Source organism: Parus major, chromosome 7 (assembly GCF_001522545.3).
Source record: "Parus major isolate Abel chromosome 7, Parus_major1.1, whole genome shotgun sequence".
Classification (NCBI taxonomy): Eukaryota; Metazoa; Chordata; class Aves; order Passeriformes; family Paridae; genus Parus; species Parus major.
In genome coordinates, this window is record NC_031776.1 from 4,454,560 (window position 1) to 4,471,219 (window position 16,660).

Consider the following 16,660-nt stretch of genomic DNA (forward strand, 5'->3'; position numbering starts at 1 on the left):
ATTTGGACATCCCTCCCCAGTCCTGTGCTGGCTTGACTCTTACAAGAACTGTTTGGACTTGACCCATAGGCCATCCTGTCAGTAGCAAACATTAGTCCCTCCATTTTTATCTTTTTTTATTTATTGGAAGGGAAATGGATAATCCAAAACCATCATAAACAAATTCTTTGCACCATTCAGATGCTTCAAATGGTTGGTTTAGTGATCTGCATTGACTGGGCTCTGTGGTTAAAAAGGTCAAGAAAAATCCAACCAGAAGTGGCATCCAACTGGAAATGCCAACAGGGAAAGTCCCTTCTAAGTGCCCATAGAAACTTCTAATGTCATGGGGATGAAAGGGGAAAAAAATCCTGATTCTAGCACACTAGAACACTTTAGAACTCAGCCAAGGGAGAGATTTGCCTGAGAATTTCACTGACCTCTGTGTTTTCCCTACATACCCCGTGGACCTCCTATAAAACTAATACTAATGATATTAAGATTTGGCTGGAGATGACTTTTGGTTTACCCTTTTTCTCTTTTTTAAGTGAACTGTGACTCATCAAAGTTTACAGAATTAACAATCCCACTCTCCGTGTTCTCCTACTGAAGCATCTTTTGGGCAACATAAAAATGACCATTAAACTTGGGAGGTTATTTCAGCTCTAAATGTATCCACAGTTTTTGGTTAACACCAATAGTGAAGGGAAGCCCTTTAATTCAGCTGTGATGGAGATTTCACAGAATAGGATGCACATCTTTTGTCCCATAAGATAAATGTATGGATATCCATCTTTTAAATACTAAGGAAAGCATCTGTAAACCACAAAAATAGATGTTTATGTCAGTATGTAGAAATATAGTACGCAGCATGTGAATGTTATGCTCTGCATATAGGAATACATGTTTTACATGTCACCCGACATGCTTGTGACATCATATCCAACATAGAATATGAAGTACATGCCTAAATATATATGTATTTATATATATATATATTTATATTTATATATATATATATATATAAGATATACACACATATAGCCAGTGTGTTGCTATGGACACTAAAATATCATATATACACATGACCTCATGCATTCATTATATATATATATATATATATAAGATATACACACATATAGCCAGTGTGTTGCTATGGACACTAAAATATCATATATACACATGACCTCATGCATTCATTATATCCTGTGATTTAGGAGGGGGTGTGTGTGTGTGCAGATAGACAGGTGCAGCATGTGCTACCCTAAAGAGAGCAAGCATTTAGCTGGCAGGCCAGCATTCTGAGAGCTCATGCTCCAACACGGTGCTGAACTGACAATCTGTGCACGGAGCCGACACTGCACCCAGGGTTTGGGTGTTCCTCCCAGGCCCTAGTCCTGAAGAGAGCTCTAGATTTTTTCCTAGCCTGCAGAGGTGGGGATCTCTTGTCATTCCTAGCTCTGCTGCAATCACATCAAGAGTTTCAGGTCCTTCCTACCGTCCCCTCCCTTTCCACCCGCTCATCTAAGTTACCTATATCAGTGACAGTGTCCCTGCTGTGGGACAGCTGCAGCTCCTCATTCTCAGACTCTGAGTCCTGCCGTGATAACTTGGTGCTCTTTAGGCTGCCGGCCCGGCGAATGCTGGAAAGGGAACCCCCCTTCTTCACCCGGAAACTGCGGGTTCCTTTAATCTGGAGCAAGCGGGAGCCTCCTATCCTGATCTTCCTGCTGGGAACTGTATTAAAAGAATAAAAGAGGACTTTTTTCCCCTTAATTTTTCCCCATTTAAAAAAGAAAGAGATGCTGGCCCTCCCCACCCTCCCGACCCTTTGCTGCCAGCCTGTATTGCAGCGTCTTCTGCCAAGGAATGTGGGCTCAGAGGCTCCCTCCAAAGCCAACGCCAATGCAGCTCGATCAGTCAGGGAGTAAAGATGCTTCACAAAAATGTGTTCAACACCTCATATCCTGGAGATCTGGTACATCACTTCAGGCCTTGTCTGTATTTGGAATTAGCCTTTGTTCAACCACCAGCAAGTAGAGTCTTCTACGCTAACAAAAACCCAAAACGTGGACGAGAAAATCCTACAATTCACACCGATTCGAATCAATTCCTGCCAGGAAGCAGGATCTGCCCAATGGATGTAAATTGCAGTTTTCCTTGCCAGTCCTTGGAGTTTACCTTAGTGCAGCATCACCTCTTGCTATGGCTAGCTGGCTGAATCCCAAGCATGAACATCTTGGACAAACCTATTTTCCCATGGGCCTGGGCTCTGTAAACCTCACTGAGCTCTGCAGTAGGATCAATTATTTATTGATACAGCATGTGTGACTGCAAGAGGGGAGTCTGCTCCATGGGGCTAGCACACAAGGCTTCCTTGAAGTAAGATTTGCATAAATCTGTGTCTCTGCATGTTACTCTTCATCATTAGAATGCTTTAGAGGAAACAGAAGCACGTGGATCTTCTCCTTCAGACAAATCAGCAGCTTTCAGGCATTAACAACATCCACTGACACTCTGCATTTTTGATGAGCACAGACATGGAATGGTTCAATGTTTAAAGCACCAACTGTTAGCACTTTCATTCTCCTCCTAGTTCAAAGGCATTGCACGGCAGTATGTCAGTCCAAATGTTGCAACACTCAGTCATTTCACTGCAGGTCTAACCAGGCAAGGCCACGTGTGATCAATCACCTTTTGGTGTGGGGTTGGGAATGAACAGCACTGAGCTTTTTGGATACCACGGGTAAGCAAAATATTTAAACAGAATTGTATTTTCGTGTCAGGATAAAGCAAACACACCTTTGCTCCTGAGATTGCCCCAGTTCCTCCAGAATGGAATTCCCACTCCCATTTCCAGTGGCTAGCGTGCTGGTCAAAGACAGCTGGATATATTTTGAGAGCTACCCCTCATTCCTCACAAATCAGTTGGAAAACCACTGTTGAGTGACCGAAGAATCTCCCTCCAAGTGACCATGCTAAGCTCCTTAGCAATTTGCTACTGCTTGAATAATGTTCAGACCAGCTCCACGAATCCCAAATTGCTTAAGCAAGCTTGCAACTGCATTAATGGTCTGCAGAATCCCATTTTGGCACCCAAAAAGTACATGTGATCATCTGAGAGCCTGCATCTACCTAACTGCAGTGTCTGTATTTCAGACCTACCTGGAGCAGATTCTATACAGTAAACCCGTGGCTTTTGGATAGCTGCTAAGCCATGCCTGGGGGGGGAGCAATGACAGCAAAGTTTTTAACACTCCAGAAAAATGAAGGGAAACAGATTAGTACTCATCAAAGAGTTTGAGATAAAGAAACCCCTCACTGCAGGCAAGCAAAGTTTAGTTACATTCACACAACAACGTTTTCTTATCTAGAAAAGTGTAGATTATGAAAGATGCCTCTGCATCTGAAGTGTTTGGCCCAGGTGGATCCCCAGAAGAATATGCTGTGGCCAAAGAAAAGAACAAAATTATTGTAACTTTAAAATATAACATTATCTTTCATATATTAAGCTTCTAAAATAGTGGAATTACATTTTTGCTAAGGTATATTAGGATTCAACCTTTCTACCATAGTCACTTTCCCCATGTCTAAAACGGAGTAAAGAGGCATCTTTAGTAAAGGAAAACTACGTGACAGCTTAGGAAAAAGGGATAATGGAAAGAAAACTCAAATAAAACTGCAGGAAAATGTAGTTTAATGGAGAAAAGGATGCAGAAAGTCAATACTAACTTTGCAAAAAGTACATTACGCCTGTAGCACAGAAACATGCAAAGGAAAAGCTAAGTCAGCATTGTCTCTAAGAAAAAGAGGATGGTTAGAGACTTTCCACCAGCATTTCCCAGCAGGACTGCCTGCTTGAAGGTATTCACCCACTCAGGTAATGTCCCAGTGGGCAGGACTGTTCCCTGAAAAGCTTAAAAATGGTTTCAAGCAATTGTCATAACTATCCTCAAAAAAACCCCAAAACAAACCCAACCCCAACCCAAACTTTTCCTCATCCAAATAGGCAGACACATTTATCCCACATATCTTAGACTATCAGACAGACCATAAGGCTGTGTGTTTTTCTGGGCTGCCAACATACCAAGAGTAGATAAACTGAGGCTGAGCATCCATTTATCCAGCTCACCTTTCTTAGGTGGGTACCCATCTGTCTGCACAGAAGTAACTGGCCCAACAGACACACAATTTTGGAGAAAGTTTTATACCACACAAGTCTTGGAAGCATTTCTAATATATTCTCCAGTAATTGTGGCAAGGTCACAGCTGAAGACAAGTTGAAGACAGCACAAACTTTATCCAAAGCCAGTAGAAGTCAATAAAAGCTCCTCTGAATCATTAATAGACATTACAGTTCTGAGACAAGAACCAGCCACAGACCTCACTGCTGTGAAACAACCATTCAGCATTTATCCTTTTCAAGCAATCATCAAAATTATCATCCAAATTCCTGCACCTGCAAATTCCTACCATGAGACAGAATGCAAACAGCTCTAGGAAACTTGTTAGAGGGTCATCTAGAGGTAGCTGGTAGTTTAGTCTCTAATTGCAAATACACACAATGACTATATTGTATTGCAACACTTGTACCATCAGATAGAATGTGAGTCTTGCATGAGATGGCTCAAAAATGGAAACGATTTGCTATTCTCAGCAAACACAGTGAGCTTGAAGTTTGCTTGTACAGTATAGAGTATGTTGGTAACATCAATCTGCTAGCCATCAAAAGCCACACAGTGTATTTTTAATGTGGTAGCAAAGAATTCAAGAGACCAATCACACTAATTTGTTGTGATGCCGTGACTTCCAAACTGGAACAGGTTTTCCAGAGAAAAATACCAATCTTTCCTTCTATCTGTGATTTCCCCAAACTGAAAAAAATAGGATCAGAAAAAAACAAACACCGCTTTTGATCTTTATTTTTACAGTGAATCGAATGGGGATGTTTTTCTCAGCATCCCACTAAGAGACAGTTTCAAACAAGGCTTGCTCCTTTTTAGCAATTGTGCAAAGCTTTTGCTGTATTTCAGTCATAGCACTGTTTTATCAAATTTAACATCTTTGCTTCTCACATTTATTATATTGAACCCTGAAGGCCAGAAGCATCTGGGAAATGATTTAAAGCCACGTGACTCTATGGCTGCCTGCTTTTTAACACGGTCTATGCAAATGAAAACACAAAATCAAGCGCCACTTCACAAGCCCTGAGAATACAAAAGCCTTATTGTTCTGACAAACCTTTTTTCTCCTCGAAGCCAGCCTCAGATTTGAGGGTGTGGCTGCTGCTGTGTAGGGAATCCTTTGAATCTTCATTTTCATCCAGAACCCCAGCAAAGCTGATCTTTCTCTCATACCTGTGTCTGTCCATCTCAGGATCCAGACGCAGCCTGCAGCACTCCAGATCCTGCAGCAGAATGTAGAACACACAGATGTGCCAGCAGTATGAGCTAGAGAAGCTTCAGGAAGAACTGCTTCAGATGGGCTTCATTTTAATCACACATAAGCCAACTGCTCTTTGGCCTTGCAGCAGGCTGAGCCACCTGCCAGGATGGGAGAGTTACCAGGTGCTAACACATATTGCTGGTTAACATTCCCCAGTGCATTAACACTCTGGCTGCAGGCTCAGGGGGGAAAACATAAATCACAGAATCACAGAATGATTAGGACTGGAAGGGACCTCTGGAGATCATCTAGCCCAGCCCTCCTGCCAAGTCAGGGTCACTCAGAGCAGGTGACACAAGCATACAGCCAGGTGGGTTTGCAATGTCTCCAGCTGTGAGCAAAATGAGTTTTATCTGCTCCAGGATCAGTAAAAGGCTTTGGGGGAAATTTCAGTCAGGACCATCGACCTCACACAGCCCACAGCCTTGGCAAGCCTGCATGCTCTCTTGGTAGTTAAACTAGCTCACCAAAACGAGCTCAGTTGCAAATGTTTCAGTTCTTCAAGGTTTCCAAGGCTGTGCCCCTATCTATGGAACCACTATGCCTACAAACACCAGTGGCAGTGAGATTTGCTCTACTGAAATTCCACCCATTATGTACCTGATCTTCTCAGAAAGGAAGCACCACTCCAAAAGCACAGTTAATATTTTAGTCTGGATTATTCTTGCTGCTTTTTTTCCCTCTGTACAAAGTTAGAAGCAGCACTCTATGGCCATTTATCTTACAGACCCCTTCATAATGTGCCCTTAAAGTTTCTTTCACCTATAGCTCAGAGAATAATTCCTCCTCCTCATCTCCCATATACAATTCTAGAAAGGCATTAACCAGTTGCACTTCTAGCTCACATAAAAGCACCAATTTCTGTTGACCTTCATTGTCCAACAGATTCTTAGTTCCAGGCCTAACTACTTAATGACATGAATTCTAAACCATGGTATTATTCTGTGTGTGGATGCAGTCATTTATAATGTTGTAATATCATCAATGGGTTTAAGGAGGATTTTGCTGGATTTATTGCCCTTCTTGCATACCTTGAGGCTGACCCACTTCATCAGAGGTCATCTGCAGCCTTTGGAATAATTTTCAGAACCTAATTACAATACTATCCAGATAAATCATCCTGTCAAGCATAATTGCCATGACTAAAATTTGATCTGTCATTAATAAAAACCAGGGTAGCGGGGCTAAATCCTTCATGAAAATTTAACTTCTCATTTTTTCTCCATAATTTTTATCCTGATTTCTTAAAGAAATTTGGTTTAAAAGCTGAACCTATGTCAGCCACTCAATTCTCTTCTCATTCCATGCTACCCACCTCTGAAGCTGAGGGTCACTGAAACCCAACTCATCAACAGATGACTGTGTGTGTGTCTATTTTTTGAAACAACTGGAGTTTTTACCCTGCCCTACCTCTCATCAGAGCCTGGAATCCACGATTCAGTGGGCAAAGCCCTCTGCAATGTGTGTGGCCCACTTACCACAAGAGGTTCTGTCCGTGGTCTGGGCATGTAGGGAAAGGTCTCTCGAAGGAATGTGGTTATCTCCAGCAGGAGCTGACACGCTGCCATTTTTAGTGCAAAAGGACAACAACATTTGGTAGGATTCACAGTGCCTAGGAAAGAACATTTCTATCATGAACAAGGAATTAATACAAGATCTGGAACCAAGAGGTGATGGACATTGTCACATATGGTGCAGAATGCAGTGAACTGCAGTGAAAAACAGGGGGCCTCACACTTCTGTGCTACTTTTCCTGTGCTAAAAGAAACAGAATCAATCAAATAACAAACCATGTATTTACCAGCACATGAAAAAATACTAACATTTATATTACATTATATCATATCACATTGGTTTTTTTTATATTATATTAATGGTATATTACATTATATTATATTATATTACATTACATTACATTGTATTGTATTACATTACATTGTATATATTGTTTATATTATATTATATTATATTATATATATATTATATTATATATTATACAATATATAATATATAATATATTGTATATTATATATTGTATTATATATTGTATTATATATTATATTATATTATACTATATTATATTATATTACACTACATTACATTATATTACATTATATTACATTATTTATATTATATTATACTATTTATATTATATTATACTATTTATATTCTATTCTATTCTATTATATATTATGTTTAAGTACCTACTAAACTAACCATGAATTTACATTTTGTATGCATCTCATTTAAGGCTAATACAGGTTAAGAAGTAGATAGACTTCTTTTCCTTTTCAGTTTTGCATTTAGCCAAATCTTTTGCAGTTGTGGAAAAGAACCACTTTCAAATATAGAAAATTATCTCAAAATAATGGAGTTATGACTAATTAATAAAGAGATACTTTTCCTATTGTTATTATATATATACTACCCTGATAACTGGAAAAGATAGCCTTCTTTGAAGTCAGGCTTCTATAACTGTGCAAGCAATCCATGTGCTATATAGAGATAATCAAGGGGAAAAAATCAAACTACTTAATCAAATTTTATCTTCAGTTTCTTAACCTAAAACTAAGAGGGGAAGAGGGATTATCAAAATACTTCAAGTTTTGTATCAGCTGATACTTCAAGTTTTGTATTGAAACAATCAGATTTAAAACCATACCCTTTGTAATCTGTGTGATACAATTCAAAGCTTAAAAGTATGAAGGATTCTTCCATGCTTGATCAATTTGAAAAGTACTTTTTAGGGTAACAGACAGCAAAAACATAAATAGAAAAGTTAATTGTGACAACTAACTGCACCCATTTTTAAGGTTATTCCTGATATTACCATTTACACACACTTCAGAGAGATCAGTGGTTTTACTTGCTTTTCTCATGTGTGATCTAACTGCTTTTGCATATAAGACTGAACCAAACAAGTGAGAAGACACTGCAGGGATCAGATAAAATCTGATTCTTGCCAGATCCCCTGGACACATCACCAGTCATGAATTGTGGACTTTGTAAAGATTAAAATAATCTGAACTATCAAAAGCAAATGAGACATACAGTTTAATGGAATACCCAGTTGCATATTTAATGCTCTTCCATCTACTTCCTACAGCATCTAAAGCAGCTTTTGAAAAATCCCTGCCTACAGCAGATCTGCAGATCAGCTCTTTTCAGACACTGGTTTTCAGGAGAGCACTTGAGCTATTAAATGGCTTTCTAGACCAGACCCTGATCTTTCTTTGTCTCGGGGTATCCTTTTAAAGCAGCTCCACATCCCCTGGAGTGCCTGGTATGAGCAGCTGAACAAAGAAAGCTGATCCTGCCACTCAGTCATCAGAATGTTCATTCTGTGCTGCAGGAGAAAGGATTTTTGGTATGCAACCTCCTCCTGCTCTGGCCATACCCCTAAAGGGAGGATGCAGAACAGGCACCCATGCCCCTGGAGCTGCCAGCACTGGCACACCACCAGTGGCACATGGGAAGGTCTAGCTTAGGGCCAACACCTTCTCTTGAGCTCATTTCTTACAAATGCCATCTCACTCTTCCCACCAGCTTCTCTCTACTGCAAAGTGGGCCCCTGTGCAGTGATAAAAACAAATCCAGAAGCAGGGGAGGAGAAAGCAGAAGAGAAACAGTGCCAGCACACTACATCCAACAGGGAACAGCAGCACACACAGAGAAAACACCAGTAAATTACAGCACACATGTAAACATAAATGGTGTCTAAAGAGCACATAAGGTTTGCTACCACCTTCACCTACAGCTACAACAGCATGTGTTTTGACAATTTATTTTGGTTCACAGGGTTTGCTATAACTTGCATGCCTATACAGACTTTCAGTGATCTGTCACAGCTCTTCCACCCTTATGTACACACAGGCACAAATGTGTGTGGTTTCATCATCTTGTTGTTATACAGACTTTTAATGATGTTCCTTTTTTATTTCTGCCTGAAAATCAAGCACCAGGCTGAAGTCAAGATTCAAAAGCCTTTAGCAGAGCTGTGCCAATTCACATCAGGTGAGTTGACCCTTCAGTGTTCAGAAATGGAAAAGCAGCTGATCTTCCACAAATATTTTGGCAGAAGTAACTGTGAGGAAGGGAAGCTGAACCATTTTTGACACTCAGGTGACAGCAAGACTCAAGAAATAAATTATATAAATTATGACCCTGCTTACAACAGCAGTTTCTGTGTACAGGAATTGCTCCTCACTGCCTGGTTTCCCCTTCCCTTTTCCATCCAACTCTTTCAGTACTGCTACACATCTGTCATGTTTTACATCCAGCCACAAAAAGAACAGGGAAGGATGCTGGGGGTGAAAGTGGGGGACTGGGAAATACAGCTGGGTGGCAAGAAAATGAAAAGAGAAAAAAAATATTAAGTGCTCCTAAAACAGAGGTTCTTACAAGCGGGGGTTCTTGTAGTAAAGGGAGTCTCCTTACTGTCATCTAAAAAGTCTTCTTCCTCATCCTCCTTTCTCAGGCGCCTCTTGGTCTCCTCATCATAAATGAGGCCAAGCAGGTTGGCAGGACTTTCGCTCTCAGCATGGCACAGCTCATTGAGGCGGACACCAATCGCCTGCAGATGGGGAAAGAGAAGCACAGGAGGTGAGAATTTCAGCCCAACCAGAATGCCCTGGCTTTCCTTTAATTGTCTAAAGAGGAAAAGGGATGACAGAAGACTAATTTCTATCAAAACTATAATTTATTTCTCCTTTTTTCAACAAAAATTTGCAGTGTCAAATTTCAGGATGAAAACTTTTAGTAAATTTAGTTAAACAATAAACCTCTCCAAACTGGCACATAACAGGCAGAAGGAGATTGGGCTGTTTTGTGGTGGGATTTATGTATTGATATGGTCAGCTTCATTTTGAGGTTACCTACAATGTGCTCCACTGAGAAGCATTTGGTTGTACATGAACCTACGTTTAACCTACAAGAATTTGGGTCAGCAAGGCAGAACCTGATTTTTAAATTCCCATAAGCATTTGGATTTACTGTCTTCTTTTTTTTTTGGGGTGGGGGGAGGGTGAGGAGGATGGGAATCATGATGCTCACTGTAAAAATCACTGTTCTTTAGAAGAGGTGAAAAGCACAAAGCTCACTTCCAGAAAGACACCTGTAACTGGTCAAAGGAACTTCTCCCACTGTTTTGACTCGTGAGAAATGACCTGTATACGTGTCAAATGCTCTGCAATTATATCCTGGGGGCTTTACAAGGAAATTCCAAGTGGAATTCACAGGGCCAGATAAGGCAATTGCCTCATTTCTGTATGGTAAGAGATCACAATCAAATAAAACTTGAAGGATTCAGGTACCAAACAAAAAGAGACCATTTTTTACATGACCCATAGCAGCTCTGTAGAATTCCTTGCCAAAGAATTATAAGTACTAACAGTCTGTATGGGTGCAAAGAGAAAATGAATTAAGTATGGCAAGGAGAAACCCACTGCTAAATATACAGCACCACACCTAGCTCAAGAAACCCTGGGCTAAATATATTTGGAAGCAAGCAAAATAGAAAGTAGTATCACAGCCTACATTTTCCCTCTTCCTCAGCCATTCACATGTGTTGGGAAAAGGAAGAATGGGCCAAACAGATCCTTGGAGAGAACATGTCCTGGCAAAGTGACTTCCCTTAAGAAAGGGGTGATCCTGGAAGGCTGTGAAGTGCAAGCTGGAAGGGAAGGCTTCTGAGTCCCCATCTCCCAAGGACTGAAATTCCACACAGGATCCAATTACCTTTCTACTTTGCCGTATTTTTTTTAACGTAAGCAGAAGAGAAGCAAACACTTACATCTCCCCACTGGTAGAAGAGCTTAGCTGCATTCCACTGCAGCTTCTGGTTCCTTTTGTTGCCCACAATAGGGGAACGACCACGGGACAGCCCCTTCTTAGTGATGTTCACATGGTGGCCCTTCATCCACTCGGGCCAGTTGCCGCGGTTGCAGCGGTGAACGAAGCGCGCGCACTCCAGGAACAGGGCTGCTCGTGCCACCACAGGAGCTTCCTGAAATGTTTGGAAAAAGCCACTTTAAAAGCAAAGACACACTGGGAAAACTCCCCCAGCATCAGAGCATCCTGCACTTTGAAAACTTCTTTGTAAGCTTGCCAAGGAGTCACACAGTAGGAGCAATCTCTGAGACCAGAGTCTCTCTGCGTAAGTCTTGAGCTACTAAAAGCAAGCTCATAAACACTGAACAGTCTTGCTCAGTCCAGAGCAGCATAAAGAAACACAATATGACCTTAGAAAGAACATTATACCCCTCTGTAATGTTCTCCTTCAGAAACCATCTAAGTGCAAAAGCAGAAGCATGCATCTTTGTTGTTACTGCACAAATAAATCGAGTTTTACTTTCACCTTTGCTGCTAAGGTTGCAAATATTGCAGGAGCAAATGACACCATGGCCACACAAATCCTAGCATTTGTCACTTTAGGTTCTGCTTCTGAATCTTGGGAAGGAAAGCATAAATGGAGGCTTGTTAAAACTAGGAAAAGCACTATTTTGCAGTTATAGTTAATATCTGTGGAAACAAAAATATATTACTCTGGTGTAAGTCAACAAAATTTCACTGGCTGAATTTCAATCACCTTAGCAGGTGCCAGACAATTCAGTACTGAAATAATAAGAGGCAGCTGAGTTTTGAAAGGACTGACTAGTTTCCAGAGGAAAATCCTCCTGTCCCTGGCTTGAAAGAATCACTTTAATGGGAGAAATTATACTGAGTGTATCATATTTTGTATTAAATCACCCAGCAGGACACATGTTAGACCACTAAGGAATGCTTCTGAAACTTTCTGAAATGTTCAAAAAATAGACACAGTAATTTTGTTTCCTAAATGGGCTTACTACCCTTTAGACTCAGGAGTAGTTTTTTCCCCAGCAGTCTAAACTGCCAAAATAACATCCTTACAGACATGAAAAGTGACTAAAAAGCAAATGGCTCTCTTAATTTCCATTCCATTTTCCCCTTTCTTCCTGCAATTTTCACAACCAAAACTCCTGCAATCAGCAGTTTGTAAAACTAAGAATACAACAATGCCTCACCAGCTGGCTTTAAAAGGCTCACTAACAGGGATTTCACAGAGAAAAAACGTGTTTTAGTTTTACTTTTAGATGCTGACAGCTTAAATGAAATAATTTAAGCAGATCTACTTATAAAGAAGGTCTTATCAATTTGGTCTATAAATACTAGACAGGCCCTGAGACCCTGTAAGATTGTCTGTTGAACATTATTAAGGAGAGTCTCCAGCAGTGTTGTAATCAAAAAAATGAAAAAGAAGTTGAAAGAAATTTTGGACAATGGTCCTAAAGTTTGATTTAAGAAATGATTGCCATAACATCCATTTGCAGCTTTTGGTCCCATTTTTACAAATGCTGGAGGGGGAAAAGCGATTCTCTTGAATGGGAAGATTTTAGCTGCCAGGATATTCTGATGATGAAGGCAGAAATCTGAATGGAGACACTCACTAACCAGAAACAAAACAATAGCTAGCACCTGAAAAAACATTACACACTATTCATTGGTCATATGCAATATAGAACATAGAATAGCTGAGGATTTTATTCTTTTATTCTCACAAATTAAAACTTTAACCAACATACATGAAGAGATAAAGCCCCAGCCTCAGTCTACTATTGGCTTAGTTCACTAGCAGTAAAGTGAAAATTTAGTGTAAAAAGTGTAAAGGAATGTGTTGTAAGAACTATGAAAGCACACAACTACCACAATTAAAGGAGGATATGTAGGATGGGGGGCAAAAGGGAGGAGCAGGGTTAATTAAAAAACACTGAATTATTTAAAAATCACTGAACAAACCTCCTGTACTAAGGACTTTCTGAACATAGAGCGCAAGCTCCCTGCGGTTGCTTACCTGAGACTCTGAGAAACCTGAAGCAGCAGCAGCAAGAGAAAGATGAAGATGTGACAGAATGAACAGAGATGGATTCACACAACAGAGAAACACATCACAAATGGAGAGAAAATAATCAGGCAGGTGATGTGTAGCTGAAAAGAACACAAGTTACTGTGGTCACTGTCAAAACCTGACACAGCAGCAATACTCTCACAAGTCTGTCCATGCCCATGCAACTCTTCACAAGTCCACTTTTAAGATTAGACCTACTGTTTGCACCTTGAAAATTGTTCTTTTGCTGTATAAATTGACATAAATTCACCAGTTTGTTAACTATTCAAGCCATGCCATTGAATTTTTGAACAGATAACATGATTTGTGCTAAAGAGCAAATGAGCTGGGTGGAAGGAACCAAATACAGAATGGATTTGGAATTTCACAGCATCACATTACTGTTCATGTAAACATGATTCTGCAGTTTTATGCCTACACAGAACTTATGTCCAGTTTGTCTTCAAGAACAATGAATTTTATGACACTAATCAATCAGTGGTAATTTTCCTTGAGTCCCTTCTTAAAGCTCACATGGCACTTTGAGCAAAAATTCATTTTTGGCTCTGGTCTCTTCGAGACAGAAAAGAAAGGCATGTAATACCAACAATATACTTCTAACAGATGCCAAAGTAAATTTGAGAACTCTCAAAAGGTGCTCACTGGGTAGCTCTGCTTTGTCTAAGCAAAAGTAAGTCTGGCATGAAAGTTGTCTTAGCAGGTATATGAAAACAGGTTGCAAGTAAATTATTAACTGGTATCTTGGAGAATTGCCTGTTTCAATTAGCTCAGATCTCTCTGACTACATCTACCAAATGGTCAAGTACAATCCCTGACACAGTTCCTTGTTTTTGTTCCCAGTCTTTCACACTAGGACCTGTTTGTAGCAATATCCCTGACTTCCTTCCCAACCATAAGCACTTCTACAGAGAAATATTTCTGCCATGGAAACAGGGACATGGAGACATGGGACATACAGAGCCTGCCTGAGACCCAGGGTGACATGGAGTCAGGATACTGACAAGTGTTCTTGCAGTTTACATTTTGCTTCTACTGTCCCAGTACTTAATAAGTCATCTTAAACAGAATCCTACCAGAAAATATATTGCATTTCAACAAGGACAAAAGATTTGCATCTCAGCAAATGAGCTCACACATCTTATTGGAGAAATGTAATGCTTGACAGGTGTCACACACTGTTGTACTGGTCATAGAAAAGCTGGTCATTTACAGCAGTTTAATTAAGATATTTTAGGTGAAATAGTAAACCAATCCTAGGCAGTGGTTTATTGGAATCCTCGACATGAACTTAAGCATAGACTGAAATATGCCAAAGTAAATCAATTTTACTACTGCAAAGTCTGGACTTAAGCTGGGGCGATAAAGATGAAGCTGTCTGCAATGTATCAATTATTACAGAATGTTTGCATATCCATATATTGATTGTAGTTTTAAAAATTTAGCCAATTATGGATGCTGCTTCTAGGAAAATATATTAATTGCATTGCTACTAAACCTAAGGCAACACTTATTTGAATACACAAAAATATTAGCTCCATAAGGATGTATCATTTGTTTCACTGTTCTAATTTCTTTAAATAAGTGTGGCGAATCAGTACAAACATCCAGGCAGATCAAAGATCTCAAAGTTGTTGTAAGAATACAGTTTTGCAAACCTTCATGAAAAAGCATGCTCAGAAAAATTATGGAAGAACTGAACCTGGAACTGTCATTTTTTTAAAGGTTGCCTTAGCAACTAGGCTGGATAAAATGACTTAAGAAGTTTTTCATTTGCATCAGACCTGAATCAAAATATCACTTCAAAAGCCTGAAAACAGAAATGAAACCACCCAGAAATGCTTTCTTTTGGGTGTGCTCTAGTGACATACAACATGGGAACTTTCCATTGCCATTAACCAATGCAGTGAGACGACAGGCTGTCATCTTTTAAAATATACACTGCATGTGACTGCCTAACTTCTGTACATCTCCAATACTTTGTAGAAAAAAATGCTAACTGAACAGGTACTTGAAGTTCCCCAAGGCTATAATTAAAGCAAGGCTTCCTTCATCTTTAGCTGAAGGCCTTCTAGAAATTCTAATACCAAAATTGTCTGCATTGTTCAGTGGAATGGAGAGACAGTTACATTTTAGTTTGCAAAAGTCAGCTCTGGAAGTCAGACATCTTCAAACACTTCACTCTCACTGGCAGTTTCCAGCTGACCTCGTGCATGGGCACAGAGTAAGCTGGTCTGTACTCAGACACTTGGGAAATTTAAGAATTAAGTAATGGATTTACAGGCAATAGGGACATAATAGGGATTTACAGGCAATAGGGACAGCTCACTGCAACCCTGACAAGTAAGAGCCATCAGGTGGGCTACTCTATCAGCCACTGCATTCACAGCTCCCATCCAGAGGAACAACAATCTCTGGCAGGAAGTGTGGGAAACAGTGAATGAGCTGGAAATGGATGAGGACCAATCCAAAGAGTAGAGCTAGGTGGGAACTGAAAACAGCAGCAACTCCAGACCAACACTAATGCAGACATGCTTGAATCTGCAGACCAGGGAATGCAAAGTTAAGATGAAGATATGAAGGAGGAGTGCACATCCCTACAGCCATGGAACAGGTGATGCAGCAAGGGTCAGGGCACAGTGCTCCCAGGAAGGCAGAGCCTGACACCTCCAGCAGCAAGCAAAAAAACTGAATTTGAGCACAAATGGCACAGCAGTCACACAGGTGAGAGGTGGGGATGTGGGGAAAAAAGGAGTAGAGAGCGTGTGGATGCTCTGAGAGCAGTGGCTTTTAATCTTTTTTTCAGCTTGCACACAGGCAAACACTTATGAAAGGAAGTAGAAAAGCAGCATGCAGAGAAATTGCTAATATTTGGCTGGCTTTTCATAGCTGTGTTTGTCACACTCCTTGTTTGTCACATAAACACCCCACAGAGCCCCACTGGCTCATGAATCACAGGCTGAAGGCCACAGCTTTAGAAATGGGAAGGATTGTTAAAAAACACAACCGCAAGGATAAGAAGGAAGGAGACACAGAATATCAGGAAGAAGGGATTGAATTGTGTCACTTCTTTGATTTGCACTTGAAAATCAGCAATATCCACATTTAAAAGCATGCACACTCTGATGTAATTTTTTTTCCCACTGACTGGCTCTGGTGACTAATGTATTTCTAGTGTTGCCTAATGTATTTCTAACTCTGCTAGAACTTGAGAGTGGTATTCCTGCACCTCTCCAAGCAGTTATCCAATCTTCAATCCTTATTCTGTAGATTAACACCAGGAGCAGAAACAGCATCTGTGAGCAAAGTATGAAG

General features: G+C 40.2%; 1 protein-coding gene across 5 annotated transcripts in view; it reads right to left on the bottom strand.

The window, feature by feature from the left end:
• The window catches only part of UNC80 (unc-80 homolog, NALCN channel complex subunit), a 121,856-nt gene that overhangs the window by 61,963 nt on the left and 43,233 nt on the right, over nucleotides 1-16,660 (bottom strand). For 2 of the 5 annotated variants that reach the window (XM_015634467.3, XM_033516037.1), the window contains exons 23-27: nucleotides 11,216-11,428; nucleotides 9,862-9,997; nucleotides 6,903-7,036; nucleotides 5,221-5,386; nucleotides 1,513-1,716 (exon numbers count right to left, since the gene is read on the bottom strand). In XM_015634467.3, the coding sequence (XP_015489953.1) occupies nucleotides 1,513-1,716; nucleotides 5,221-5,386; nucleotides 6,903-7,036; nucleotides 9,862-9,997; nucleotides 11,216-11,428 (853 nt within the window). Of the gene's footprint in view, nucleotides 1-1,512; nucleotides 1,717-5,220; nucleotides 5,387-6,902; nucleotides 7,037-9,825; nucleotides 9,998-11,215; nucleotides 11,429-16,660 lie in introns of all 5 variants that reach the window. The other 3 variants (XM_015634470.3, XM_015634469.3, XM_033516036.1) reach the window with 2 other exon arrangements.